This window comes from Geotrypetes seraphini, chromosome 3, assembly GCF_902459505.1.
Source record: "Geotrypetes seraphini chromosome 3, aGeoSer1.1, whole genome shotgun sequence".
Lineage (NCBI taxonomy): Eukaryota > Metazoa > Chordata > Amphibia > Gymnophiona > Dermophiidae > Geotrypetes > Geotrypetes seraphini.
The window spans coordinates 225835878-225863397 of record NC_047086.1 but is presented as its reverse complement, the minus strand read 5'-3'; the positions used below and the strand labels follow the sequence as shown (position 1 = coordinate 225863397).

Sequence of the window (27520 nt, the reverse complement as noted above, 5' to 3'; positions counted from 1 at the left end):
CGTTATCACTGCTAATATAATTAGTAAATTCCATACACAGAGAAGTGGTGGCATGTTGTATATAGTCAGGTCTACAGTAATTGTTAGGAAGTCAATTGGTAGAACAAACTGCATGTTTCAAAACACCTAAAAAACACTATTTTTGCTCAAAAGTTGATTGTAAGACCTAGGGGTCCTTTTATCAAGCCGCGCTAGCGGGGTTAGCGCGTCGGACATTTCATCACGCGCTAACCCCCGCGGCTGGATAAAAAATTAACGCCTGCTCAATGCAGGCGTTAGCGGCTAGCGCAGCAGGCAGTTTAACGCACGTTAAACCCCTACCGCAGCTTGAAGAAAGGACCCCCCTAGTTTTTTAAAAAGTGAATTTAATAACGCATTTACATAATTTATAATTCAAGACACGCATTCTAAATGTTTTATTAAATTTACTTTTTAAAAAACTAGCCCACTCTTTTACAAACACATAGTGCCGGTTTTAGCGCCGACTGTGGCGATAACTGCCGTTGCCAGCGCTAAAACCCATGCTATGTGTTCATAAAAGAGGGGGTAGGTCTTACAATCAATTTTTGAACAAAAATAGTGGTTTTTTTAGGTACAGTGGTGCCTCACACAACGAACTTAATTCGTTCCAGGAGCAAGTTTGTTATGCGAAAAGTTCGTTATGTGAAACGCGTTAAGCGCAGTGACTAACGACTGCCTGCAGTGCCTGCGCGGAAGGATGCAATACATCGGCAGCGATCGTGGAAGCTCGGGCGACTTCGTTGTGTGAAACGAAGTTCGTTGTATGAATCATGACATGAAGTTCGTTGTGTGCAGCGTTCGCTGTGCGAGGCGTTCTTTATGCGAGGCACCACTGTATTTTGAAGCATGTACATTGTTCTACAAATTGACTTCTACTGATTCTCGCATCCTACCAATAGCTACGTGATGCAGGGTTCCACGTTAATTTTCATCCTACCAATTGTCTGTCTCCCTGTATAGTCATGTACATAGTATGACAAAGCTGAACTGAAAACCCTGGAGTTCCAGTAACTTTCTCTAGCTCCAGGATAGATTTTTACCATAGTTGCTAGTTGTGTGGAGATTGATTGATTCACCCAATCCCGATCCCCGGGGAATTAAGTACTTTAGAACTTGTGGTCTTTTTAGTCACAGTCTGCACCTGGGATCATGTATTGAATAGCTATAACCATGTCATGCTGCAAAATAAAGTCTAATTCTTTGTTAGAAGATAAGGTTTGCACTGTGTGATCATGATTTATAACCTCTTACCTGGCTGGTGTGATCCCGACCTGCCTTTTAGCTTTAATATCCGTTTTTATGGGCAGGATCTGTTTTCATTTTTTCCAGTCTCCTCCCCCACAGTCGGCAAGCCCTACAAGTGCAACTATTGCGGCCGCAGTTACAAGCAGCAGAACACGCTGGAGGAACACAAGGAGCGATGCCACACGTACCTGCAGAGTCTTAACGCTGAGCCCCAGCACCTGAGTGCCCAGCAAGGTAGGGTCTGGCAAAGTCACCATCACCTTCCTCCCTCCCAGCTTGGCTTTTGGTGTGCATGCTTTTCACTGGGAACTGTGTAGTCATACACATTTACATTCAGGTCAATAGTTAAACCCTGCGTTCAGCATTAGTTTTAAAATGGCAACTGTGATGTTTAAATAGCCCATGTATATTAAACTCTGCTCTCCAGAAGCAGTGGTGCTAAATATATGTAGACAGCACTGATAGCAGTTATATTCAGCTGCTACCCATGGCCAAGCAGTTTAACTTAGGACAACTTAACTTGCTTTAATCTTCAGATAGTAGCTGAAAATTGTTACTGTCTGTATAATAAGGTGTAATGCCATAGCATCACCCTGCTAGGAAGATCCGAGTGACTTTTCAGTGAAACTGTCCATAACGTGCCACGGTTCATAGTCATTCGCGTGCGGGACTTCAGCGCGCCAACATTGCAGCGCAAATTGGTGCAAGACCCCAGCGCCGCCTAAAAAGTTACTTTTAAAGAGCTCCGATGCGGGGTGTAAGTGGGGAAGCCCCCCCTGTTTACTTCATACTCTTCGCGCTGCCGTTGGGGGGGAGGGGTTGGGAGATTGGAACCCTCCATTATAGAGTAAACTTAACTTTTTCCTGATTTTTTGAGGAAAAAGTTAAGAACATAAGAACATAAGAAGTTGCCCCCGCTGAGTCAGACCAGAGGTCCATCTTGCTCAGCGGTCCGCTCCCGCGGCGGCCCATCAGGCCTAGTACCCGAACAGTGGTCCCTGATTAATTTTGTAACTTACCTCTAATCCCATCCCTATAATCTACCTCTACTCTTATCTGTTAAGTTTTCTCTGCGCTGCAATGTCAGTGCGCCGAAGTCTCGCGTGCCGAAGTCTTGCGCGCTTTTGTCCCATCACCTCGTGCCACAGAAAATTCATAGCTGAGTGATTCTGCATTTAGTGGCTGCTGCTAAACACAAACCCTTTTGAATGTCTGGTTCATATGGTCATTAGTACCTGTAGTAATGAGCAAGATAAGTCAAATTTTGCTTCATAGGGCTGCATGTAAATTAAAATTTTAATTGCAATTAATTGTGTGATTAAAGGATTGTGTGTTAGTTAGTTCCCCACTGCAGCTCCTTGTGATTCTGTGCAAGTCACTTAACCCTCCATTGCCTAGAGTCGCAAGGAGCCCGCAGGAGGGGGAAAAATAAATAACATACACTTTAATCATGCGATTAATTGCGATTACAAATTTTAATTGAAATGCAGTCCTAAAAATTTACCAAAAAAAAGTTATGAAAAGATGAGAAATACAAACTGAAAAAAATTACAAATGAAAGAATCTAAAACAGCATGCAGAATAGCTGCAGCTTTACAGTTTTCACAGCCTAGTTCATACTATATGCAGTTTATTTGAAGGAGGGGGAGGTGTTCTACAGCTTGGGCCAGAGGCATAAATTCCAGCTAAGCAGTTTCTGTGATGCAGGGGTCCTCTTACAATCCCTTCCATATTGTCTGAGATGGATCCCATGTGCTCTGGGATATTTAATGTGAACTTCTGCAACAATTATACTGCATGGTGAGATGCCAGAGAGCTCCAGTATTATGCTTTTGTACTTGCCTTCTAATGTGATTAGCACAAGTCAAAGCACATTTAGTCTAGAGTTAGCTATTGCTATCACATGGGGAGAGAACCCTGAAAAACCACAAGACTCCTCTGTCTCTTGTACAGTTCTTCCCAGTGAAGCTGCTGGGAAAACCCTATTCCAGTGTAAAAGTAGGAGTAAACAGAAATTCAGAGAAAATAAATTTTAAGAGAAGATTTTATGAACTATTCCCAATCTTTTGGGCTCTGTATACCCATATTCATGTCTCACAAATAGCTTGACTAGTCATCTCATTGATCATAATTCTGTTCAGCTCTTACACTGTCTGCTAGCAGTACCCCTGGTCCATACACATGCGTAGCACTCTCTTTCTCCCAATAAATGGATTCTGAAAAATGCTCTATTTATACCCTTTCAATAAGTTTCCCAGGAATGGGTTTATAAAGATCTCGATGTTGGTTCCAATGTCTACCGAAAATGAGCCAGCTGGAGCATTTCTCTCCGAACATTTGAGAAGAAACAAAAATTCTATTGCTGTTGCATAGACATTGTTGAATCTTGGAACGATAAGGATGATATGTTACCCAGTGATTATTCTTGGTTAGGCAGGTTTAAATCCACCTGCTGTTTTCATTCTTTCACCTGTGAGAATAGCACGCTGGGCAAAGTTGAGGGCTGCTAGTCAATTTAGCCTCATTCGTCCTTAGTACATTGCTTACATGGCCTCTGAACTCATTTACCTGAAAAGAAATTTGGAAGGTAGGGTGCAAATAAGCATTCCAAGAAGCCCACTTTGCTTACAGGATTCAGTAGTCACTGTTGCAGATATTTTTGGAAACATAATAGATTTAGATTAGGTTAGGATCATTCAGAGCTTATTAATATCTGGGCCTAGTTACAGTTTTTCAGTCCAGTATCCTAAACAAGTTGTCTGTAATAGGAATTTCCAGTGCAATGGGGATGATATGCTGAACCATAGGGTTATCTATCTGTGCTCGTAAGCATACTGCAGAAGATGTCATTCACAGCTTTTCAACTCCCCCTCCTTCTCCCTGGTCTCTGCTGCTCCCTTCAGTTCTTCCTTCTACAGGTGATCATGAAGGTGTCCCGTTTATTTCTTTTCATTTTTTTCTGTTTATTTCTTTATTGTTTTGCAGTTTCTTTGTCATTTTTTTCAGCTTGTTTGTAGATTTTTTTTTTGCACGGCTTGAAGGAACTGCTTTGCCTGCTTGGAGAGGAGCAGACATTTAAGTCTGTAATTGGCAGGTGTATCCTTCGGGGACCTGCTGAAGATTTATGGAGCTCAGAGTTCGGGATCCTCAACACTTGCTCGCTTTCTTGACTTGGTCAGGAGCTGGAATGCAGGCTATTAGCATTCCTCTGGTCACTCATGCTGCCGGCTGTGACTTCACCTTCCCCTCACTTGTTTCTATGTCAGTTACGGTTTGGGGGGTAGAGGATCAGTCCGAATAAGGTCTGATTGGCAGCCTGACGATCTCAGCGATGATTTGAGACAGAGAACCTTTCAAGATCCAGCTACACTTTAAAGGATCTGAAGCAGGCTGCAGCACCTTTTCCCCAATACATGGTCTGTGAGTACAGGCTGTGACTAGAGAATGACATGGGGAAAAAATCTGTCGCTGTCACTGCCCCTTCACCGTCTCCCCGTCCCATTCACCGCCCCGTCCTCACTGTCCCCTTCACCGCCCCATCCCCGCTGTCCCCTTCACCGCCCCGTCCCCGTAGCATCCACCCTTCCCTCTTTCCACCTCACCGCCCTTCAGCGGCCTGAGAATCTCCCTTCCTCCCCCTTACCTTCACGGCATAAGGGAGGGAAGGCGCGCGGTCACCCTTCCTTCCCTCCCTCCGGCCAAATCTGTCTCCCTCCCTCCCCCTTACCTTCTTGGCACTTTAAAAAAGAAACTGATGCCGGCAAAGCCTGCCTGTGCCGCCCTGCAGTCACATGTGGGCAGAAGCTTCTCCTCTGACAATTGTCATTTTATAAACTAATAAAACAGAGCAAGGTTCAACAAAACCCATCTCCCCTCCCTTTCACAAATATCCCCTTTACTATTGTGAAAACTGAACAAACCAAATTACTACAGAATGCTACATAGAAAAATCAAGCTAACAGAATACTTTATAATAATAATAATAACTTTAGTCACACATGGCAAGAATAATGTTAGGGAGTGCAACTAGGGCTACTACCCCCTGGTCAGAGAGCGAGCCCTAAGCTCTAGCAGGATACATATTTCAAATCTGAAATATTCTAATCACAAAATATAAAATAAATTTATTTTTTTTCTTTTTGTTTGGTAATTTTATTCTTCAAATCACATTGGTCTAAGGCTTTGGTTTTAGGTTCCTTCTGTCTTCATCGTGGCATGGCTGACTCCTGAAGATAAAATAGGCACAAGAGGAGCTGGGGAGAAGATGCCGAGTCTAACACGGGCACAATTTTTTTTACCACAAGAGTAATACTTTTCACCGCTCCCACAGGGCGGTAAAAGGTCTTGTCCCCATTCCTGCGGTAAACCAGTTGCAAATGTCTCCATTCCTGCGGATTTACTGCAGTGACCCGCTGTTTACCACGGTAAATGGTCCCTGTGTCATTCTCTAGCTGCCCTCCAAACTTTTTCTAACTCACTTATATTATAAACTTATCCAATCACCAAACGCTCAAATTCAGCCTTAAAAAGCTATATGGGAGTTCAGATTCCACAATTTCATTCGAAATTGTAAGCCGTGTTATTCTTCATTATTCCCTTTATAGCTTTACTGCTATTGATCTCATATTTATTACCTATTTTTTCAGTTTTAGTTCTTTTTCAGTTTTAGTTCTTATTTTTATCTGCACTTATTATTTTAAAATAATTTATTATTTCAGTATCACTTAGCTTTTATATGCTGTTTCGCCTATCTTTCTCAGGGTCGGGGGAACTTTACTTAAAGTTAAACTTTCCCATCTATATCTGCTGCGGCTTAGAATTTTGAATGAAATTGTGGAATCTGAACTCCTATATAGCTTTTTAAGGCTGAATTAGAGCGTTTTGTGATTGGATTCTCTAGCTGTGACAGCCTATGGGGAAAATTGGGGGATCTTGAAAATTATGTTTTGACTGTTTCTGCAGTTAGGTCTTTGGTCCCCCTCCTCTAAAATCCTACTTTATGACTTTTTTGGTCAGCACGGAAGCATTTTGAAGCAATTTTGTGCGCCAAAATGCTTCAGCAGTCCTGATTTTTTTCCCTTAAGTTCTCCAATTTCTTCAAAACACCTTGTTTTGCCTCAAAACTGATAGGGATGGAGTCCTCAGACTCTAATACCCCTATACCATGCCTTATTTGCATTGTATGGGTGGCTGAAGAGCGCCCTTGCGCCATGTGCCACACGGCATAGGATGGAGGAGTGGGAGCTTCAGCTTAGCTGCTCCACAGTCCTCTAGGGCTGGAAAAAGGCAGATGGTCCCGTCAGGGGGAATGAAACAACTTCTGGAGCCCCGGAACAGTGGCCCTGCACACCATAAGGGCGTAGATTCTTCGCAGCCCTAGAAAAAGTGTTTGCTCCGCCCTAAGGGGCAAGGAGAGTTACCTACTCACGCCTTTATCCCAGAGTTCATTAATCTCCTATGGCAGGCTTATGCTCAAGGCAGAACTCCACCTGTTAAGTCTGCTTGCAAGCAGACCAGTGTTCAGGCCCCTCTGGATACTCAAAACGCTTCCTTCCTGAAAGCGGAAAATATTCTGGACTTGGGTGATCTCTCAGACAGGGATTCAGAGGATGAGGGATCAGATTTAATCCCTTTATTGTCCCAAATCGAGGCTTCCTTGGTGGGAGAGGCAACCTCTTATATAGAAGAACAGGAGGCAATATCAACCATAGACCACTGAAAGTATCCCTCCATTCATTGATTCTTAAGTTCCCTGCATTGCTCAAGATCATTACTGAGTCCTTTCAAGAACTAAAAATAGACCCTTTGCAAATCCTGTCTGCACAGTGTTCTCTTCTGAGCAGGATCCGGGCTCAGCCCACTTCTTTTCTGTGGCACCCAGACATGAGGATCCTAATCACAGAGTCCTGGGAGACCCCTGAAGGTGACTAAAATCATGACTAAACTGTATCCCATGGATCAGGAATGCCAGCAAATATTTGCTGTGCCAAAGGTGGATTCCCTTGTAGCCAGGAGACCAAATACACTTCCCTGCCAAGTGAGGGAGGCATAGTTTTAAAGGATCCGCAGAACCGCAGAGCGGATATGGTCCTCAGGAAGCAATTTGAGCTTTGGGGATTAAGGCTGCAGCTGCAGCCTCCTTCGTGGCACATGCCTGTCATTCCAGGCTACAAAATCAGAGCCTGATGGAGGCTGAGCCCCTGCCACAGCTTGTGTTAGCTGGAGCAAACTATGTAGCGGATGAACTCTTGATATAATCACAGAGTCATGGGACATATGCTTTAGATTAGACAATGGGTAGGTGATTCAGCCTCTAAAGCAACACTGAGCAGGCTCCCATTCAGGGGACAGATGCTATTTGGCAAGGGCCTAGATGATCTTATGGCCAGTGTACAAGATTGCTGGCCTAGATCTTTACCAGATGGCAGACCTCGAGCAGCCAGAGGCCAGAGCCGGGGTCCTTTCATGGGTCACGGCACTCTCAACAGAAATCTCTTCCCAGAGAGCCTTTCAAGGTTCCAGACAGAATTTTTTTGGGAACTGGAGAAACCAAGGTTCAGATTCCTACTCTGCAGTGCCATCCAAAAAGCCAGAATGATGCCAACCCTCAAGCCGCTCCTCTGAAGATTGGAAGTCTGCTTTCAGACTATCTGGAGACCTGAAAACGGATAACATCTGACTGCTGGGTCCTGGAGATTACCAGAGAGGATTACAAGATAGAGTTTGCATGCCTCCTCTCTGACTAGTTCATGGATTCGCCTGCATGCTGGCCAGTGAAGGCAGAAAAGATCCGGGCAACATTACAAAGCTTGTTAGATATTCAAGACTCAGGCTCTGGCAGATAATCCATATACTTTGTTGTACCCAAGAAAGGCTCGGAGAAGTGGAGACCCATCCAGGATCTCAAACACGTCAATGCAGTCCTGAAAGTTACTCATATCCTGATGGAGACTGTTCAGTCCATCATCACAGCATAGGAGCCAGAAGAGTTTCTAGCCTCCCTAGATTTGACAAAAGCTTACTTTCACATTCCAATCTTCCTGGAACACAGAAGGTTCCTGAGATCCATGTGCTAGAGAACCACTATCAATTCTAAGTGCATCTTTTTGGACTGGCAATGGCATCCTGAACTTTCACCAAGGTTATGGTAGTGGTAGCCGCTTATCTCCACAGAGCAGGTTGGCAAGTGCATCCGTGCTTGGACAATTGGCTCATCAGAGCCCCTTCCTGAGCGGAAGGAGAAAATGCGGTCGTGGCAGTTGTGAAAATGTTACAGAGTCTGTGATGGATTGTGAACCTTCGAAAGAGCCACCTGGTTCCAACACAGTCCCTGGAATATCTGGGGATCTTATTCAACTCGGCAGATGGTCAAGTCATTCTTCCAGAAGCATGCAAACAGAAACCATGCTCAGATTACAGACCTGTTGACCAAGCCAGAGCCTACTGCATGGCATTACCTTTAAGTCCTTGGGTCAGTGATGGCCACAATAGAGATGGTGTTCTGGGCAAAGATGTACATGTGCCCCTTTCAGGATGCCTTGTCTCATTGTTCACCTCAGAGAGACTCATTACATGTTCCACTCCCCTGGACAGTGCTAGCCAGAAACAGCATGAGCAGGTGACTCTGTCCATAGCCTCTAGCAAAGGGAATTCTGCTCTGGATAGATAACCTGGATAGATACCAGTTTGTTCGGCTGGAGGGCTCATTGCAGCAGTCACCCAGTCCAAGAACAATGGACTCCATCTCAGCAGAAGTGGTCTATCAACAGGCTAGAACTATGAGCCATTCATCTGGTGCTGCACTGACTGCAGTCCTTGCTGGAGGGCAAAACCAGTCTTTGATTTCCGACTGCAGTGGCCTATGTCAACAGGCAGGGAGGCACCAAGAGCACTCCACTTCAGCAGGAGGTGAAATCATTGTTCTGTTGGGCAGAAACACACCTGCAAGCGATCTCTGTGGCATATGTGGCCATGGTAAATAGTATTCAAGTGAATTAACTCAGCAGAGAGACATTAGACCTGGGAGAGTGGTTATTGTCCCTGAAAGTGTTCCATGCAATTGGGAGATGATGGGGTTATCTGACATTCAACCTCATGGCGACTGCAAAGAACAAAAAGGCGACTCAGTTCTTCAGCCGAAGATGCAAACCCGGAAGTGCAGGGCTAGACACCCTGGTTCAACCATGGCCAGAGACTGGGCTACTGTATGTGTCCCCAACCTCCCCCCCTCAGCCCATGATAAGCCGGGTGATCTGCCGAAAAGCAAATCACTAGGGAACGGTAGTTCTTGTAGCACCAGATTGGCCCAGGCTCTCATGGTATGCAAATCTTGTACCACTACAAAAGGAGCAAAGTCTAGACTCCAAGTACATCCAGACTTGCTCTCTGCAAGGTTCTTACCTTGATACTATCTTTTCCAGTATATGGAGATAGTATGCTGGACCCTATGCCCAGCAATTTATCTGATGTGCCTGCTCTCTGATTCAAGCTTAATGGTCAGCTCCATAGCCAAGATTTCGCTGTCAGTCAGACTACTGGATTGGAAAGAGTCTGTGTATAGGATTAGAAGGGAGGAATGGTTGAACTCCATAAATGTTCAGGCTGTTTAAATTTCATTTTCTTGCATTCATTGTTCCTCTCAGAGGCTACCTTACTGTTTCTTCAGTGATTGTTTTACATTTATCCAAGAAGATCAGACACTTGGTATCAGGGAATTTCCCCATACCCCTCCTTCTCCTGTCTTCTGTAGTGCTGTCACCAGTTTTTGTATGAACTGAAGGGGGCAGCAGAGACCATGGAGAAGGAGGAGGAGTTGAAAAGCTGTGACTGACATCTTCTGCAATATGCTCATGAGCATAGATGGATAACCCTATGGTTCAGAATACCATCCCTAGCTACTGGGAAAGATATTATCAAGGTAAGAACCTAATCTCCTTTTTATTGTGGTCATCAGAAAGACTGCCACTTCAGAGAAGAGAGCAATAATGCATTCTGTTCTGCATTGCACAGAACAATTTGCAAGCTTTATGTTGGGGGAATCAAAGCTACAACTCTTAGAATTCAGTGAGAAGGGATGTTAAAATTCATTTTGTAAATAGTCTTCTGAAACCAGATTGGCTTAATATATTTTTGATCACATGAAGCAATCTGGTAATTTAGTGTAGATCAGCTGCTGTTGAGGTTTGGACAGGAATTCCCCATAGGTGATTTCTGAATGGGTTTTCCTTCCCTTGTCAGGCGAGGAGATGCGTGACCTGGAGCTGGTACCGGATTCCCTGCTTCACCCCTCAGACCGGCCATCTTTTATTGACCAACTAACTAACAGCCTCACCAAACGGAAGCGATCTACTCCTCAGAAATTTGTGGGTAAGGGTTCACATCTCCTTCATAAAGTTAGCTTCCCTCGAGCTAGATTGGCAGGTTGTGGAGAGGGGGAGATGTAATCATAAAAAGCCAGCATGACCCCCAATCCTCTCTTAGAGATCACTGGCAATAATAAAGTATTCTGTCATCCATTGTCACGCTGTGGCTGCACCTCTACTGAGCATAAGAGTCACCTATCTGTGTTCATGTCAAAGGGTTGTTGTTCTCCTCTTTGTCAGCTGGAGTTTGCAACTTCCAAGAGACTGGTTGGAAATAGGAAATTGTGTCCTATAGCCACTCCCAGAGTGCAGATTCCAGTTATCAACAACAGTTGATAACGTTCTCCTGCTTCAGAAATAAGCTGCATCGCTGATGATCCCACTAGTATCCTTAAGCTAACCATCCCAGAAATGAGCTATGCCACTAGCTAAAACAGAGCTACTTATAGTAGCGGGATGGCAGTTGAGATCTGAGTACTTAATAGCCTACCCACAGCAAGAAGTGCTTCAGTCACAATGACTGCCTTTAAGTAGATCCATATCCTGTTATGTGAATGTACCAGTAGAGGGAGCTTTTCTGCTAATTGCTCAGCCCTGCCAAGGAAAGCAAGGTAGTAAAGCAGCTGCAGGACAACCAGAATTGCCATTGTTTTCAAACCATGAAACAACTTCCAGCAGTTCTTGAACATCCCAAATTTCCATTTTTCAGTCTTCATAATAAGCCATTAAAACTGCAGTCTGAAGGGAGAATTTTATTTTTTGGAGTATGTTAATGTTTGGTTTATATAAACATAAAATAATATAGTCCAATAACCAGCATCAGTGTATAGAAGTGATCCCATTCCTTTATCCATAACCAAAAATAGCATTATTATCAAGAAAGCTAGAAACAGCTTCTGTACCCAATAAGCGACAACAGCTTTATACCTCAGACCATCTTCCATACCTTCATCCCAAGATAGTTTTGAGGTAGGCAATCCAATGCTTATACACAGCACCTCCAGATGTTTTCCATGTTTAAATAGCTGTGCTTTGCGTATGGTTGTTCTCCTACACAAAACAGCTTTACAATGTTCATCAATGCACATAATCCAACTCTGGTCAAAGACATGTCTTAGGAGACCTATGGATAGCTCTCCTTCACCATGTGATGGCATCTTTACTCCTTAAGTCCAATAATATCAAAACCTTTTCATGTTCCCACCACAAAAGATAAGTCTTTACAATATAACATATACAGCGTGAGACAAAATAAAAAATTAACCCTCAAGATTTTTTGCCATGTTCTCAGCAAACACTCTGAATTTCAACAAGAAATTTTACCTACTTATGTTTAAACAATTTTTTATTGAACATTACAGTAAAAGAGAGACAATCATCCAATATTCAATGTGTTCAAATTTAACATTTATAATAACCCATCCCTCTATAACTAAACATCCCCCCTTGAATACAAAAGAAAATAAAAACGTGTCAGCAACTTAAAAATTCTAAACTAAACTAAACCTTAAGTTTGTATACCGCATCATCTCCATAAAGATAGAGCTCGGCACGGTTTACAGGTAAATTCAATAAATGAGGGAAGGACATAATAAGAAATTAGAGGTTATGAAGAGGATAGCTAGCTTTACATTTTAAATAGATAGGTTTACGTTTTGGAGAAAAGCCAGGTTTTCAGATGCTTTCGGAATAATTGAAATGAGCCTAGGTTCCGCAGCGGGGCAGGGAGGTTATTCCAAAGCTCAGTGAATTTGAAGAAAAGGGATTTCCCTAATTTACATGCATACATGACACCTTTTAACAGGGGAAAGATAGTTTGAGTATGTGGGCAGATCTGGTAGTGTCAGGTCTTGAAGAATTCCAGGATAGTGGGATTAGGGGGGGAAGAATGCCATGTAGGATTCTGCAAACAAGACAGAGGTTTGTCTCTTTTACCAAATCTTACATACTTATTTAGTTATCACATTTAAAGTTAAAGGGGGATAGATTCCATACAAACGTAAGGAAATTCTTCTTCACCCAGAGAGTGGTAGAAAACTGGAACGCTCTTCTGGAGGCTGTTATAGAGGAAAACACCCTCCAGGGATTCAAGACAAAGTTAGACAAGTTCCTGCTGAACCAGAACATACGCAGGTAAGGCTAGTCTCATTAGGGCACTGGTCTTTGACCTAAGGGCTGCCGTGTGAGCGGCCTGCTGAGCATGATGGGCCACTGGTCTGACCCAGCAGTGGCAATTCTTATGTTCTAAACAATTAATTATCTTAAGCTATGTTGATGTTACTTACAATTTAGGGTTACTACTTAGTGAGTTTTGTGCCTTAAATGCAGTAAAATAACGTCATTCAAATGATACAATTAACAATATGTCAGAACTTCACAGTCACTGTGAATGTTGAACTTGTCTGCCCCTAGCTTTAACACAGGCCTTCGGTTGCTTTGGGAAGATCTTAACAGTCTTGTCGACTCATTCCTGAGGTAGACTGTCTCAGATCATGTGGAGCGCTTCCTTGAATTCAGCGACGACTATTTGCAGCTTTGGGCAGAACTTATGATAGTCCTCCAATATTGCTCCCCAGACAAAAGACTACATTTCTGTGATGTCATTAACAGTAAGCTTTTTCCCCTTAAAATAATGCTAACGTTACAATGCAAACATTTTTGAACGTGCGAAAATTGCTGGGTGGTCACACTAAAAAGTTTGCCAAGTTTAAAATAATCTTATTCCACTCAGCACACAAATGTAGATAGTAACAAATAAAGCTGTAAAATTTCACATGAAAACTTCATATGTCCAAAGGAAAGAGAGAAATTGTGCAAATACCAAGTAGATTCACACAAACAAAAAGCACAAAATTGCAAGCGGTTACTGAGAAAACTGCAAACAACTTTAGGGGGTTACTTTTTTTTGCCTCACTCTGTACATCTAATGTATCACAGAGCATCTCAGTCTCTCATGCACCAAGAACATTTAGGACCAAATGCAATAAATATTTTCTCCATGAACACTTGACAGGGCAGACCTGATCAGTAAATCTGGCCTTAAGTTTATAACTTTGCTAATCATTTGCCGTTGCCAAACTTACCCTACTTGCACCCTCAGAGTCTAAAAGATCAGATTTCAGAAATGCCCTAAACAACTTTTAGAAGCTGTGTTTAAAAAATGACAGATACAAATCGTTACAATTCAGTGGTGTGCCTTCTTTGTCTACAGTAGCTCCATGCCAGACACCTTCACTAAGAGAACTAAAAATGAATACATAGGAACTCTCAGTTAACCGGCACCGATGGGGATTGGTTTGCCGAATAAATGTAATTTCCTGTTGCTTGAGAAATAGTATTAAAAATATGTCTAACTACCGTATACTCTAGCCCTACCAAAGACTGCTGTCCTACCACTCCAACCCCTCCCCCAAGACCACTGGTGCTGCTCTCCTCCCTTCGCACCCAAGATGATCGGTGCTGCTGTTCACCACCTCCCCCCACTGACTGGCACTGTGCTTACCATACGTGTGACTGTGCTGAAAGACCCTGCCGCTGTTGTTCTATGCTGGGCTGTTGCGGGGCCTTGAGCACCTACACATGCTCAAGGCTAGAGAATGACACGATGGTTGTTACCCGCGACTAGCCGCGGGTAACCCACCAAAATGGTGACCAAAAAAAAAAGGTCACCGCGAGATCGAGGACAAGGCTATTCACCACCCCGTGGAGCGGTGAATGTTTAGCACGCCCGGTAAATGAGCGTTCGATCCGGCAGCTCCCTCTCTCCTTCCTTTTCCCTTACCTTTTCTTGTTGAAACTGGCGATTTCTATAAGGCTATGAGCTGTATTACAGCCAGAGCCTTGAAGTTGCGTCGCGTTGCCTGCTGTAAAAATCTCCTCTGACGCAACTTCCTGTTTCCGGTTGCATCGAAGGAGACTTTTCTAGCAGGCAACTCGATGGGACTTCAAGGCTTTGGCTGTAATACAGCGCATAGCCTTATACAAATAGCCAGTTTCACCACAAGAGAAGGTAAGAGGGAGGGAGGGAGAGAAATGCACGTCTGGCCAGCGGGAGGGAGCTGCTGGACCGCGTGAAGGGTGCTGGGGGTGGGGGGATGGAGAGGAGACGATGCTGAAGACTGGGACGGGGCGGTGAAAGGGAGAGCGGGGACGGTGACGGGGCGGTGAAGGGGACGGCGGGGATGGGGCGGTGAAGAGGATGATGGTCCGGGGACGGGGCAGTGATGGGGACAGAATTTTTCCCCGTGTCATTCTCTACTCAAGGCCTTCCAGCTCTTGCCCTCTCTGAGAACCTGATGAGAATCTCAGAGAGGGCGGGAGCTGGAAGACCTTGAGCATGCCGAGATGCTCAAGGCCCCGCAGCGGCCCAGCCTAGAACATCGGTGGCAGGCTCTTTCTGCACTAGCATTAGTATGGTAAGCACATTGCTGGTCAGTGGGGGAGGAGGTGGACAGCAGCGCCAATCATCTTAGGCGCAAAGGGAGGAGAGCAGCACTGATGGCCTTGTGGGGAGTGTTTATGGTTTATTAAACTTGTTATACCACTCGTTCATTTTACTTGACCAAGCGGTTTACATGATACAATCAAATAAAACCAAAATTTAAAAAGAACTCCATTGTTAGATAGAATAGATCTAACTCACAGAACAATGAATATACAGGATAACATTCACTCCTAAATTAAATAATAATATTAAGATTTCACAGGACTGCGAACTGCTGTTTGGAGTGGATGGTTACAGTGAAGGTGGTCTCAGGGGGTGTATTTTTTTGCCATTTGGTTGAGAGCCGGTTAACTGAGATTCTACTGTTTATTATGAGACCCCTTGATGTTTAAGGCTACGTTATTTAACCTATTAGGGCACTGGAAATAATTAGCAACATGAATAAAAAGAGTGTCAATACTGACTAGGAGGAACCTGATAGAACTCCGGTCCCTTCCTGACAAGGCAGACTTTGAGGGGTGAATCACACTACTGTCCTGGTTAACTGCCCTGTAGAGAAGCCCTTTTAGCTTGTAGTTCAAAGTTTAATGAAAATCTAATGGGATACAGTGAAGGCACTGCTCACTGTCCCTAGGGAGGAAGAAGGATCCCTAGTCATCACCTAACAGTGCCATATAGTGGTTCGATTTAGGGCATTTGATAGCAGATTCTAGGTCAGGAACGGCAACCTGTGGCTCGCGAGCCTAGTGAGGCTCTTCTTGCATGTGACTGTGGCTCTCCAGGCCCTAATCCTTTAATCTCCCTCCTGACCCCGCGATCCTCCCCCGCCCTGCCGAGGTACCTGGTGGTCCTTTGTGGCAGGAGTGTGGCTCTCTCACTCCTGCCTCCTTGTGGCTGCCGTGATCTCTCACAACTGCTTGCGGCATTTCCTGTAGTACCATGAGCTGCCGTTAGAGGTCGCAGCAGCCGTGAGGAGGCAACTGCGAAAGGGCCGTGCTCCTGCCACAAAGACTCCCACTGGACAACCAGGTACCTCGTTAGGCCCGAGGGGGGGGAGAATTAAAGGGTCAAGGCCTGGAGAGGGAAGAGAACCTTGGCTATGGGTTGAGTGGAAGGACAGGGGAAGGAGGCAGGGATCTGTGAGGGGTTAGAGGGGAGAAAAGCTACACCTTGCAGCTCTTTATAAATATTGGGTCAAATATTTTGGATAGATTGGCTCTTTGCTGTGAAAAGGTTGTCGACCCTTGTTCTAGGCAGTGGTTCTCAACAAATGTTTTGCCAAGAACTGGATAGGTGTGTCACCAAAAACTAACAGACAGCACGCTTCCTTAAAAACTGTGAGTGTAGCAGATTGGGAAGAGCTGAGAATGAGGAAGTACTACTCATCTTCATAGCTAGTCCCTACTGCTGGAAATGTTGGAGGCTTCTGGGATATCTCTCTCCTCCATCCTAGCAGTCAACACCATTTCATCTTTATTTTACTAAGTGGCATAGCCAGACAGCCGATTTTGGGTGGACCTGAGCCCAAAGTTGTTTTATCCTTTCCCTTCCTTTTATTTTTATTTACACAATGTAATTAAAATCTCCCTCCTCCCCCCGTCCCTCTCATCTCCAACCTGTCTTAATTTTGTCCTTGTCCTGGTCTCAATCCCCCCTATTTTTATTTCAATTTATTTTTTTTAAGCCATTTTTTAATATTTTCATTATTATTATTGTAAACCGACCAGATACTTGTGATGGTCAGTATATCAAGCTATAAATAAGCTTGTGAAACTTGGCACAAAATTTTCTCTCTACCCCCAGCACCCTTCCCTAGCTTCTCGCAACTCAAAATATAAATACTTTAGTTCATGAGGATCTCCAAGCTCTATCAGTTGAAAACTTCCTCTAAAGATGGACAGAACTCCCTTTTACCAAGCTTGGCAAGCAACAGCAGCAACTTCTTGATTCACTAGTGTCAGCACTCTATGCATGCTTAGTTGTTGATGGTTCAAGGATACTGCTTATGTCTTCCAGGCATAGTGGAAGGGAGTTTTAGCTGCCTTTAGAGGAGGTCCTCTAGCTACAGCAAGGGTCAGAGCTGGTGTTAGACATTCTAGAGTCCAGGGAAGAAAATAAAGCAGTTCCCCCCCTCCAGTCTCCTCACCTACCATTACAGCCACACCAACAGACCCTTACCAAATACAAAGAATCACAAATTTGAAATAAAACTATGTAGACAAAAATTTAACTAGATACCTTGGTATTTACCACAACCGTGAAGAAATAAAAACAGGAATGTATTTCCTTTTCTACTGAACACAATAAAAGACATCCACAGTGCACATTTCTAAAACTAACATATTTCAGTTAATAAATTCAAAATAAAATGCTTTTTTCTACCTTTGTTAACTGGACATTTTATTTTTCCATCATTTTAGTTCCAGTTTCTCCCTTCTGCTTTCCTGTCCTTTCCTGTCTATCTTCTGCTAATTCCCCTTCAAGCAGGGGAATTAGCTGTCCCATTTGTCTTTTCTCCTTTTTCATTCCATTCCCTCACTACACTTGCCTGTGACATATTGATCTTTCAAATTTCTTTCTTCTTTTTTTCTTTTCTGCTTCTGTTCACTCAAATTTCACTCTTTCTAACCCTTTTTTTTTTTTAATTGAAAATTTTTTAACAATGCAAATAACACAAAGTCAGGATATGGATACAAGGAAACAATTATTCATATAATACAATTATATGTTTACATTATGGGCTCTTTTTACGAAGGTGCACTAGCGTTTTTAGCGCACGCACAAGATTAGCGCGCGCTAGCCGAAAAACTACCGCCTTCTTAAAAGGAGGTGGTAGCAGCTAGCGCTCGTGCTAAAACCACTAGCACACCTTTGTAAAAGGAGCCCTTTATCTCAGGTCAATCCATGTAGCCCACTATATTGAGAGAAAGCGCTTCATTTTCTTAAGAAATATATACAAGTAAATTCTGGGGAAAGATATATATATTATAACTTTATTCTTATATACCGCCAACAATCTTGTGACTTCTAGGCGGTTTACAGTGAGGTGAAACTGTACAGTCAGTGAATTACAGAGTATAACAGTGAACATCTGAAATTAACAACATTAATAATAACAACAGTTTATAAATTGCCGGACCGGGAAGTTCCGTGCTATTTACAATGAGTTAGAAAAGTTTCATTAATTGATTGGGACATTCATAGTTTAGAGATTAGATGTTAACAGTTTGCAAGATCAGATATGGGTGGAATTACGAAGGGGGCTATTGTCCTTGTTCGTTACCTATGTAATTCAAGAACAGGTATGTTTTTAGGTGTCTCCTAAATTCGCTATAGTTGTTTGAGTGTGTGATTAGTTTTCCTAGGTCTTTGCCCCATAAGGCTGCTTGGTACGATAAAAGTTGTTGATGATGTCTCTTATATCTGCATCCTCTAGCCGGTGGGGAAACAAATTTCAGGTGTGTGCTTCTCTCATGTCTGTTAGTTGGGAATGAGAAGAGGTTTATTATATATTTAGGGGCTAGACCTGATAATACCTTAAAGCAGAGACATCCTAGCTTGAACTTCGTGCGAGCCTCCATTGGCAGCCAGTGCAGGAGTCGGTAGGAAGGGGTTATGTGATCGGACTTCTTCAACCCGAAGATCAACCTGACTGCTGCATTTTGTATAAGTTGTAGTCTCTGCATTTGCTTCCGAGAGATTGCCAGATGGGTAATGTTGCAATAATCAAGGTGGCTTAGTATTAGGGATTGTACCAGAATTCTGAATGCTGAGGTGTCGAAGTATGCTCTAATGGACCTAAGTTTCCAGAGGGTAAAAAATCCTTTTCTGACTAGGGAGTCTACATGGTCTTTCATAGTTAGACCTTGGTCCAGTATTACCCCTAGAACCTTCATTGTTGGTTGAATAGGGTAATTGAGTTTGTTAATGCATAGTGATTCTGTCGTGTTATGTGGGTGTGGCGAGGCTATAAAGAATTTAGTTTTATCTGAATTGAGCTTGAGTTTGAATTCTGTGGTCCATTGTTCCATCAGGTTTAGTGCTTCTGTTGCTGTGGGGGTGATTTCGGAGGGAGACGTAGTAAACGGGATAATGATTGTAAAGTCATCCGCGTAACTGAATACTTTTATACCTCGCTGGGCCAGCTGCATGCCTAGTGATGATATATAGACGTTGAAGAGTAGAGGGGATAATGGGGACCCCTGTGGAACGCCTGATGGGTTTCTCCATGTTTTAGAGAGGTTGCAGTTGAAGCGTACCTGATAGGTGCGGGCCGTAAGGAATCCTCGGAACCAGTCAAGTACCTCACCTCCAATGCCGATCGCGTCTAAACATTGTAGTAACCCCCCCCCTTTCTATTTAAGCACAAATTAACAATATTTTACCCCAATATCACCCTGCAGAAACAAAATCTATACATGTGAAAATTTATTTCTGATTTACTTGAAGAAATGGCTCTAGCTGCGGCAGGTCCCAAAAACATAATCTTTTTCATGCAAATGAACAAGACACACGGGAATTTTAAGAAAAAGGTAGCCCCTAACTGCCCTTTCCTTCTTTTTACTTTTCAGATATCTTTTTAAATTTCCACCTCCTTCTTTCACTTATAATAATAATTTTATTCTTACATACCGCCAAAGCCATAGTAGTTTGAGGCGGTTTACAATAAGAGGAGCTGGACAATCAGCGAAGATAGGTACTAGTGCTCCCATTCCCCATCTTGCTCTTTCACCAGCCCTCCATTCCCTTCCATCTTCAGTCTAAATTCCCATTGTCATATTTCTACCTCCTGTACCCTCTATCCTCCTCTTTCATTCATTTCCTTGCCAGTCCTCTCTTAGCCTCTCCTACATGGTTTCACCATTCCCAGTGTCTCTCTTCTTCCTACTCTTCTAGCCTAGCATCTGCTCCCTTTTTCTTCCCCCACCTTCATAGCCTGACATCTGTTTCTCCCTTCTACTCTACCCTCTCAGCATCTTCTTGTCCCTTCTTTCGTTCCTTCTACCCCCTTCCCCATAGTCCAATGCTTCTTCCTCTCTCTTCCCTCCTACCTATAGTCCAGCATATCACTTCCTGCTGCCCCTGGATCCAACATTTGCCTTCTCTCTCTATCTCCCCCTCTATATCTCCCTCCCTCTCCTAACCCTACTCTACATCCAGCAATTCTCCCTCGTGCACCATCTCTCCCTCCCTCATTTCTAATTATCCCTTTCTTCTGCCCTCCCTGTGCAGATTCTATCCCTCCTCTCCACCCCTATGCCAAACAATGTTTCCTTTCCTCCATGCAGCATCTTTCAAAGGGTCACTGGCCATGTGTAAGAATCACTGTCGGCTGACCCAGAATCCTTCCCTCTGCTGCATTTCTCCCAGGCTATAAACAGAAAGTTGCATCAGAGTTGGGGGAGACACAAAAGAGGGGAAGGCTTCCTTATCAAACAGCAGCGATTCATACATGCTACCAGCAACCCTTTCAAGACACACAGAGGAAGATGTGTAGCACGCTGAGTGGGCCCAGGTGTAGTTATGCACCTGATTTCTCTTGCATCATTGTTAGCAACAGTGAAATGATAATATAGTATTTTGTCTTTGTTCAGCTGCAAATTGTAATGTTCACTTTGCTATGCCTGTGAACATTACTTGTTAGTTGTGTCACAACAGAAGAAAGGCTGAGAACCACTGTTCTAGAAGGAGTGCTGGTGCATGGCCCCCTACTTGAGGTTTGTCATAAAAATACCTAGACTTTAAACAGGTTGGAAAGGGATATCGAATTTGGGGGAAAGAAAACCTCCCAGGTAGTTGTGAATGATGGAACTAGGGCTGAGATCTGACACTGGATCCCAACTGAGCTTGAAAGACACAGGAGCAGAAGAAAAAAAATTGCAGTACTTCAAAGTTGTTCCTTTCTAAAGAGAGTTATACTGTGGTTGTAAGGAACAAGTTTTTTTAAAAATGGTACACGCGTGATAATGAGATAGTAGAGAAACACTATACGCCAAAATTTTGCATTTTTATCTTGTCCATTAAAATTTTGTTGTGCATCTATAAAAACAAAAGAAATTAAAATATATTTATGAACCCTCCGGCTCATAAGTGCCTGACAGTATCAGTACATGTCTTCATAGCAGAAGGCGCTCATGTAATTTCTTATCCCAAATCGCTTACATACCATCACCTTCCGATTGTTAGGGCAGCATTATTACTAAGTATGGTGTATCACCAATAAGAAGGGATTTAATTTTTGTGATGAGGTCCCCAGCTTTTAAAGATGGTAAGACAGGAGATGGGGATTCATTGAGCATCTTTGGCATCTCTTTTGAAGTCTCATTAGAAATGTGATGGAGAATGCTCCTGCTCTGACTGTTCCTAGTACACATAATCCCCCTTCTCTTTCAAATCTGATAATATGACTGATTTGTCTTTGGAAGTTTAGATGTGTATTATATGGGACAGTCTTGCTCCTTTAGTTCTGTTTGCTGAATATCTTAAAATTGCTCTCTACTTGTTTCCACTCAGGCGAGAAACAAATGCGCCTCACCCTATCGGAGCTCCCTTTTGATGTGAACGCTGGCTTTGAGAAGGATGTGGAGCTGGTGGCCCACCATCCCCCCATGGACCCCAGTTTTGGCAGCCCATTGGCCTTCCTAGGAGCTGAGCATTTGAGACCACTGAGGCTACCCCCTACAAACTGCATTTCCGAGATCACTCCTGTCATCAGCTCTGTGTACACACAGATGCAGCCACTACCTGGACGTATGGAGATGCCCGGGAGCCGAGAGGCGGCAGAGGGGCACGAAGACATCCCGGATGGTGTGCAGGTAACGTATCGAGGACACGACCAGAGTATGTCACCCAGCAATGGCTGCCAGGATTCTACGGACACTGAAAGCAACCCAGAGGAGAGGAATCTGTTGCTGCCGGCAGGGAACTGTATTGGCAACAGCAAGCAGAGTCCAGCTTATGCCAAAGAGGACCCCAAGCTTCAGGAGGGCACTCTAGTTGCCCGAGCAACCCCTAGCTCAGCCAAAGAAGCCCTGCGTGTAGTGGGTGAGGATGGGGAGCAGGTGAAAGCCTACAAATGTGAGCATTGCAGAATCCTTTTCCTGGACCATGTCATGTTCACTATTCACATGGGCTGCCACGGCTTCAGAGACCCTTTTGAATGCAACATCTGTGGCTATCACAGCCAGGATCGGTACGAGTTCTCTTCTCACATAGTGCGAGGGGAGCACAAAATTTAGGGACAGACTTGGGAACAAAATTCCAAGCGCTCCCTACCATACCTAAGGCTTGGATGGACAATTCCTTATTTTATACTCCTTTGCACTGACTTTGACTATGAAATATTGAGAAAAAAAAAACCACAACCAGGAAGGAGCTCTTAACACTTTGCCTTTTTATAAGGTGCATTATTTAAATATTGTTGATACTGTATTGAACAGTCTTCATTTTTATTTGTGCATTTTTATTGTTTGTTTTTTCTTTTGTTTTTTTATTATTTATTAAGCATGCAACTGTCCCTTGCTCTGTAACTTGCTTAAATAGTTCCGGTTCTGTGAAGGCTTGCAGGGAAATAAGCTGCTGTTCTCCTGCCTTTCATCTGTGAGACAAGTATGATGCAAAGAGGATAATTGAAGAAACCCCCCAAGGCTTAAGATATGCCCTGCTTCCTCCATAAATAGCTTTAAAACCAAACAATCTATTCTGATGCTTTTGGGAGAGGCTATCGAGTTAGCCTGCTGTGGACTGTACCCTCATGTCCCTGTGCAACTATGATCTGGTTCTGGAGCTTCTCGCTCTCCTCTCCTGGCACTCTGTTGACAAGAGGGACTCGGAAAACTAGGACCAGACCACAGTGTTAGGAGAACAGGCTGTCAATGCTTTTTTTTTAATCTCCCTCTGTTAAAATGAAACCCTTGGGTTTCTGTTTGTGTATGCTTGCAGTCAGATTTGCTGTCATTAATCCATCATCAGGTTTTGACATGCCCTTTGAGGGCACATGATGAGAAACGATTACAAGACCCTTGATGGTTTGGCTCCTGTTCATGACCACATTCAACAGTGACCCTGAGACTGTGATGTCATCATGATGAGTAAAAACACAACTTTAAACTCTATCAGCCGGTTTTGGTGAGCAGTAGGTGACACCAAATATATTTGTACCCTGAGACTAGCTTCTAAGAGTCTGAATATAAATAAGAACATTGTTTTATACTTTATAAACACTGGCAGTTGAGGGCAAAACTGTTTTAAATCATATAGAAAAGGATATAGGTGGTACCAACTCCATAACAGAGTTGGAGAAAGCTGTGTCTGATTTCCCTGATTACGCCACATCTGCCTTTACAAAAATATAGTGGTGAACCAAAATGTACAGAGCGTGGTAGAACTTTTCTCTATATCAGATGTATTCATGGAATGAATTTCCTTACCATTGTATCGCCACAGTGAAAAAAATCCTTAGTGCATAGGTTCCTCTGAAAACAGTTCTGAAATGGGAAATTCTCTACTATCAAAGACAACTTAGGGAGTGGGGGTGAATTACTTATGTATTGCAATTAAAATACCAGTATGTATTTTTGAAGTGTATCATGAATTTTCTTGATAGCACTTTCTGTAGAACAACCTGAGCTGTGAGAGAATTAACCTCTTACCCTGACAAGCAAGATCACACATGCATTTTTATATGTTACAGCTGACATGAAGTGATGTTATTTTGTCAAGCTAATAAGCCTTCAAAACCCCATTGATGGTGACTGTGCAGGGCACCCTGAGACCCTAGAAAACCATGTAGGAAGTAGAAAGCAGTTTTTTTTTACTTTCACCCCCTACAGCTTCTGTGATATCAAGGCACGAAACAGTCTTACAGATATAATTTGGTCTTAGGCACACAGATCACAGAGCTGGCTGCTTGGTACACCAAAAGAAAATATTCCACTGGGCCAGGAGAAGTTTTCAGTATCTGACTGATGGTGATAGCTCTGTGATGTCTGAAGGGAAACATAAATCTGTAGTTCCACTAAAAACAGGCAATTTGTGTAGGTACGCATACTGGTGCTTTTTTTTTTTTTAATCCCCAATAGCAAGACTGTTTTACAGTTTGAAATCAGGTATGAATGTAAGGGGATGTGGTAGGGTGGCGGAGGGCAGAAGACTCACAGCAGCCCTCGCACTGCTTCCTAGAGGCTAAAACCAAAGGCTTATTCTTTATCTACAAAACATAAACATAACCACCTCATAACTTAACACTGTTGGCTCCTGGTCCTTGCTTTTTGTTATGTGTATTGGGGGGGGGGGGAAGGGGTGCTCCGAGGTTAATGAGTCTGAAATTAGTCAGGGACTTGTGGCTTTTTTAGCCCCTATATTTCATTTCGGGAGGGAGAAGAAAGGATATTAAGGACTGTACCCTGAGACTAGCTTCTAAGAGTCTGAATATAAATAAGAACATTTCTTTTTGCCCCTAACAACTCTGTTATTAAAGAGGAAATGGGATTTAAAGTAACCTTGCCCTGGAAAATGCTCCAAGTTCTCATGTGGTCAGGCGGGTCTTGGTTGCAGTCAGTGTAAGATTCCATGAAGATTTCTCACCATAGCACTTGTGCACCCATGAGTGTCACATCAGCACTTTAGAAACAGAAAGAACTGAATTTACTGCTGCTTCTGTTCAGTCCTTCAGCCTTCCATTGCCCCAGGAATGACTGATTACTGTTAAATTAAAAATATTAGACTTGTTAAATATGTCCCCCTTGGGTACCATCAAAGAAACCAAGAAGCAGATCAAATGCCTTGTGGTAAATTACAGCTTTGAAAGTGCTTGAGACTCTTTTAAAGAAAAATAAACCAGATCTGGGGTTTGTGTAAAGTTGACACATACGTATAGTAGTTATTCGTTCTTCAGACATAGAAGATGAGATTTCAACAGAAATGTCAGGTGGGCCCTTCGTAGGTGCTGTTGAATGTTTACACACCACTGTCTCTGGCTGGCAGCCAGTTCTTGAGCTAGTCATATCTTAATGAAGCTAAGGAAGACCTTCATATGCAATAGGAGCATGGTTGCCAACTGGATCCAGATTTGCATGACAAGGTTGATTTGGTCCTGAGTTTACTCCATTGCATGCAGATTCTAGTAGTTCTGAGTTCCCCATTGCTTTCCCTAACTAAAGCAAGACTACTAGGCCCTGCCTGCAATGGGATAAAACCAGGACGGAATCAGCCCTGTCAGGCAAATCTGGATCCAGCTGGTGGCCTTAAATAAGAGATTTCACATTTTTCTTTTGATGTGAGAACTATGACATCAGAAGAAAGCATTTGACATTACTCTTAAGAGGAGGGTGGTCTTGGAGAGCTCATCTGAAATGATTTGGACTCCTGGTTAGCAAAGGCAGAGTTGGAATTAAGGTGGAAGAAGTATTTGGCCCAAACCAACTTCTACAATTTTTCATTCTCAGTAGTCACTTGTGCACAAAACCATGGTGCAGAAGTCATCCAATCAGCCAACACCTGCATCACAATTGCTAACTGAATTCTGAGGTGAGGTAGAAACATGGGAACTTTCACACCTTGACTGTTACTTGTGTGACGCACTTTGCTGGCTCACCCGAAGAAGCCTGAGCCAAGCTGAGCATCAAGTTTCAAGTTTATTGATTTTTAATATACCGACCATCAAAGAATATCTGGACGGTTTACAATAAATCTAAAAAGAGATAAAAGTAAGATAAAATGTTAGGCATTAAAAATAATTAGGTGAACATAAATAACATCGACTGGACAGACTTGAAAGTGAGGGTAAAAGGGAAGGGAAAAGTTACATGCCTTTACCTCTTTTTGAAAATACAACACTAAGGGCTCCTTTTACTAAGCTGCAGTAGTGTTTTTAGCGCGCGCTGCCCCCCCCCCCCCCCCACTACGCGGAGAAACTAACGCTAGCTCAATGGAGGCTAAAACCACTAGTGCAGCTTAGTAAAAGGAGCCCTAAATGTTTTGGCCATCTTCCATTTTAAGTGACATTCTGGAGTTGCCCTAGTGAATCCTTTTAAACCTGTTTTATCTGTGAAGCAGCCCAGAAAAAGAAATATTTTGTTTTTTAATTCCCTCTTTACAATTTTGTGTGTGTGTATGTATATATATATATATATATTTTTAAATCAGGTGTGTGAAAAAGAAATGTGCAATACCATATGTTCCCACCCCACTGAATTTTTTACGCCTTTTGCAAATCATCCTCCTTTGTGTTATCTTAACAGATTATCTTTTATTATTGCCTCCCCTCTTTTTTTTTTTTTCTTTTGTGAGAATTATACTTGCTTTTAAAAAGTTCTGCAAAGCTTTTTTTGTATTTGTAATATATTGTAAGTAACTTTGTGTAATGGAGATATACTACTGTAAGTTTTGTACTGTACTGGCTGAAGGTCTGTTATAAATAAACATGAGTAATTTAACTGCGCCCTTCCCTCTCTAGAGTGTGGCATTACTGCCTTTGATGATAAGTAGTTTATTTTCATTTTTGGCCATGTTTTGATTTGGGCTGAAAATGATTGTGTGTTTTCAGTGGAAACCAAAAATTTGTGCTCTGCTCCATTTTTCTCTCTCCCTTCCTGCCCTGCCCCCCCCCAAAAAAAAAAAAAAAAAAGAAAAACAACAAACAAACCCCAACAACAGTTGTCTCTTGTGGTAACAGCAATCAGCGAAGCTGGGTTTAAGAAAGGTTGGACAATTTCCTGGAGGAAAGGTCCATAGTCTGCTATTGAGACTAGGGTTACCAGACTTCTGAATTACCACGGACATGTCCGGGGCTCCATACGGCTTTTCAAAACCCGGCACTTTGGGTTTTGAAAAGAAATTGCATCAGGAGAGGGCATCCACGCATGCACAGATGCCTTCATGCATGATGAACAGGCAGTGGGGCGGGGCTGGGGTGGAGTTAGACAGGTCCAGGGGTCCAGATTTTACTAATGTAAAATCTGGTAACCCTAATGAGACAGACATAAGGGAAGCCAGTGCTTGCCCTAGGTTTGATAGAATGAAATGTTGCTACTATTTGGGTTTCTGCTAGGTACATGTGACCTGGATTTGCCACTGTTGGAAATAGAAAACTGTGTTAGATGAACCACTGGTCTGACCTAGTTTCGCTATTCTTATGCTCCTGGGTCGCCTCACCAAGTGCCTTCCCCCCCCCATACAATCTTTGGTGGTCTAAGAGCGTAGTCTGGGCAGGAGGGTGACGGGTCAAAAGCGCGCGCTGACAAATGCACGCCCAGACAACTGAGCGCAAGGCGGAAGCTCGCACCGAAGAAAAACATTGTTTTAAGGGGCTCCGATGGAGGTGGGGGGGGAACCCCCCCCCCACTTTACTGAATACAGATTGCGTTGGGGAGGGTTTGGGAGGTTGTAACCCCCCACATTATACTGAAAACTTCACTTTTTCCTAAAAAACAGGGAAAAACTGAAGTTT

General features: G+C 43.2%; 1 protein-coding gene across 5 annotated transcripts in view; it reads left to right on the top strand.

Annotated features, from left to right (window-relative positions):
* The window catches only part of IKZF4 (IKAROS family zinc finger 4), a 155940-nt gene extending 129441 nt beyond the window's left edge, over window positions 1-26499 (top strand). For 2 of the 5 annotated variants that reach the window (XM_033939843.1, XM_033939840.1), the window contains 3 exons: window positions 1351-1500; window positions 10504-10632; window positions 21586-26498. In XM_033939843.1, coding sequence (XP_033795734.1) covers window positions 1351-1500; window positions 10504-10632; window positions 21586-22310 — 1004 coding nt within the window. In that variant the 3' untranslated portion in view covers window positions 22311-26498. Of the gene's footprint in view, window positions 1-1350; window positions 1501-10503; window positions 10633-21585 lie in introns of all 5 variants that reach the window. The other 3 variants (XM_033939842.1, XM_033939845.1, XM_033939844.1) reach the window with 3 other exon arrangements.
* The last annotated feature ends 1021 nt before the right edge of the window (window positions 26500-27520 follow it).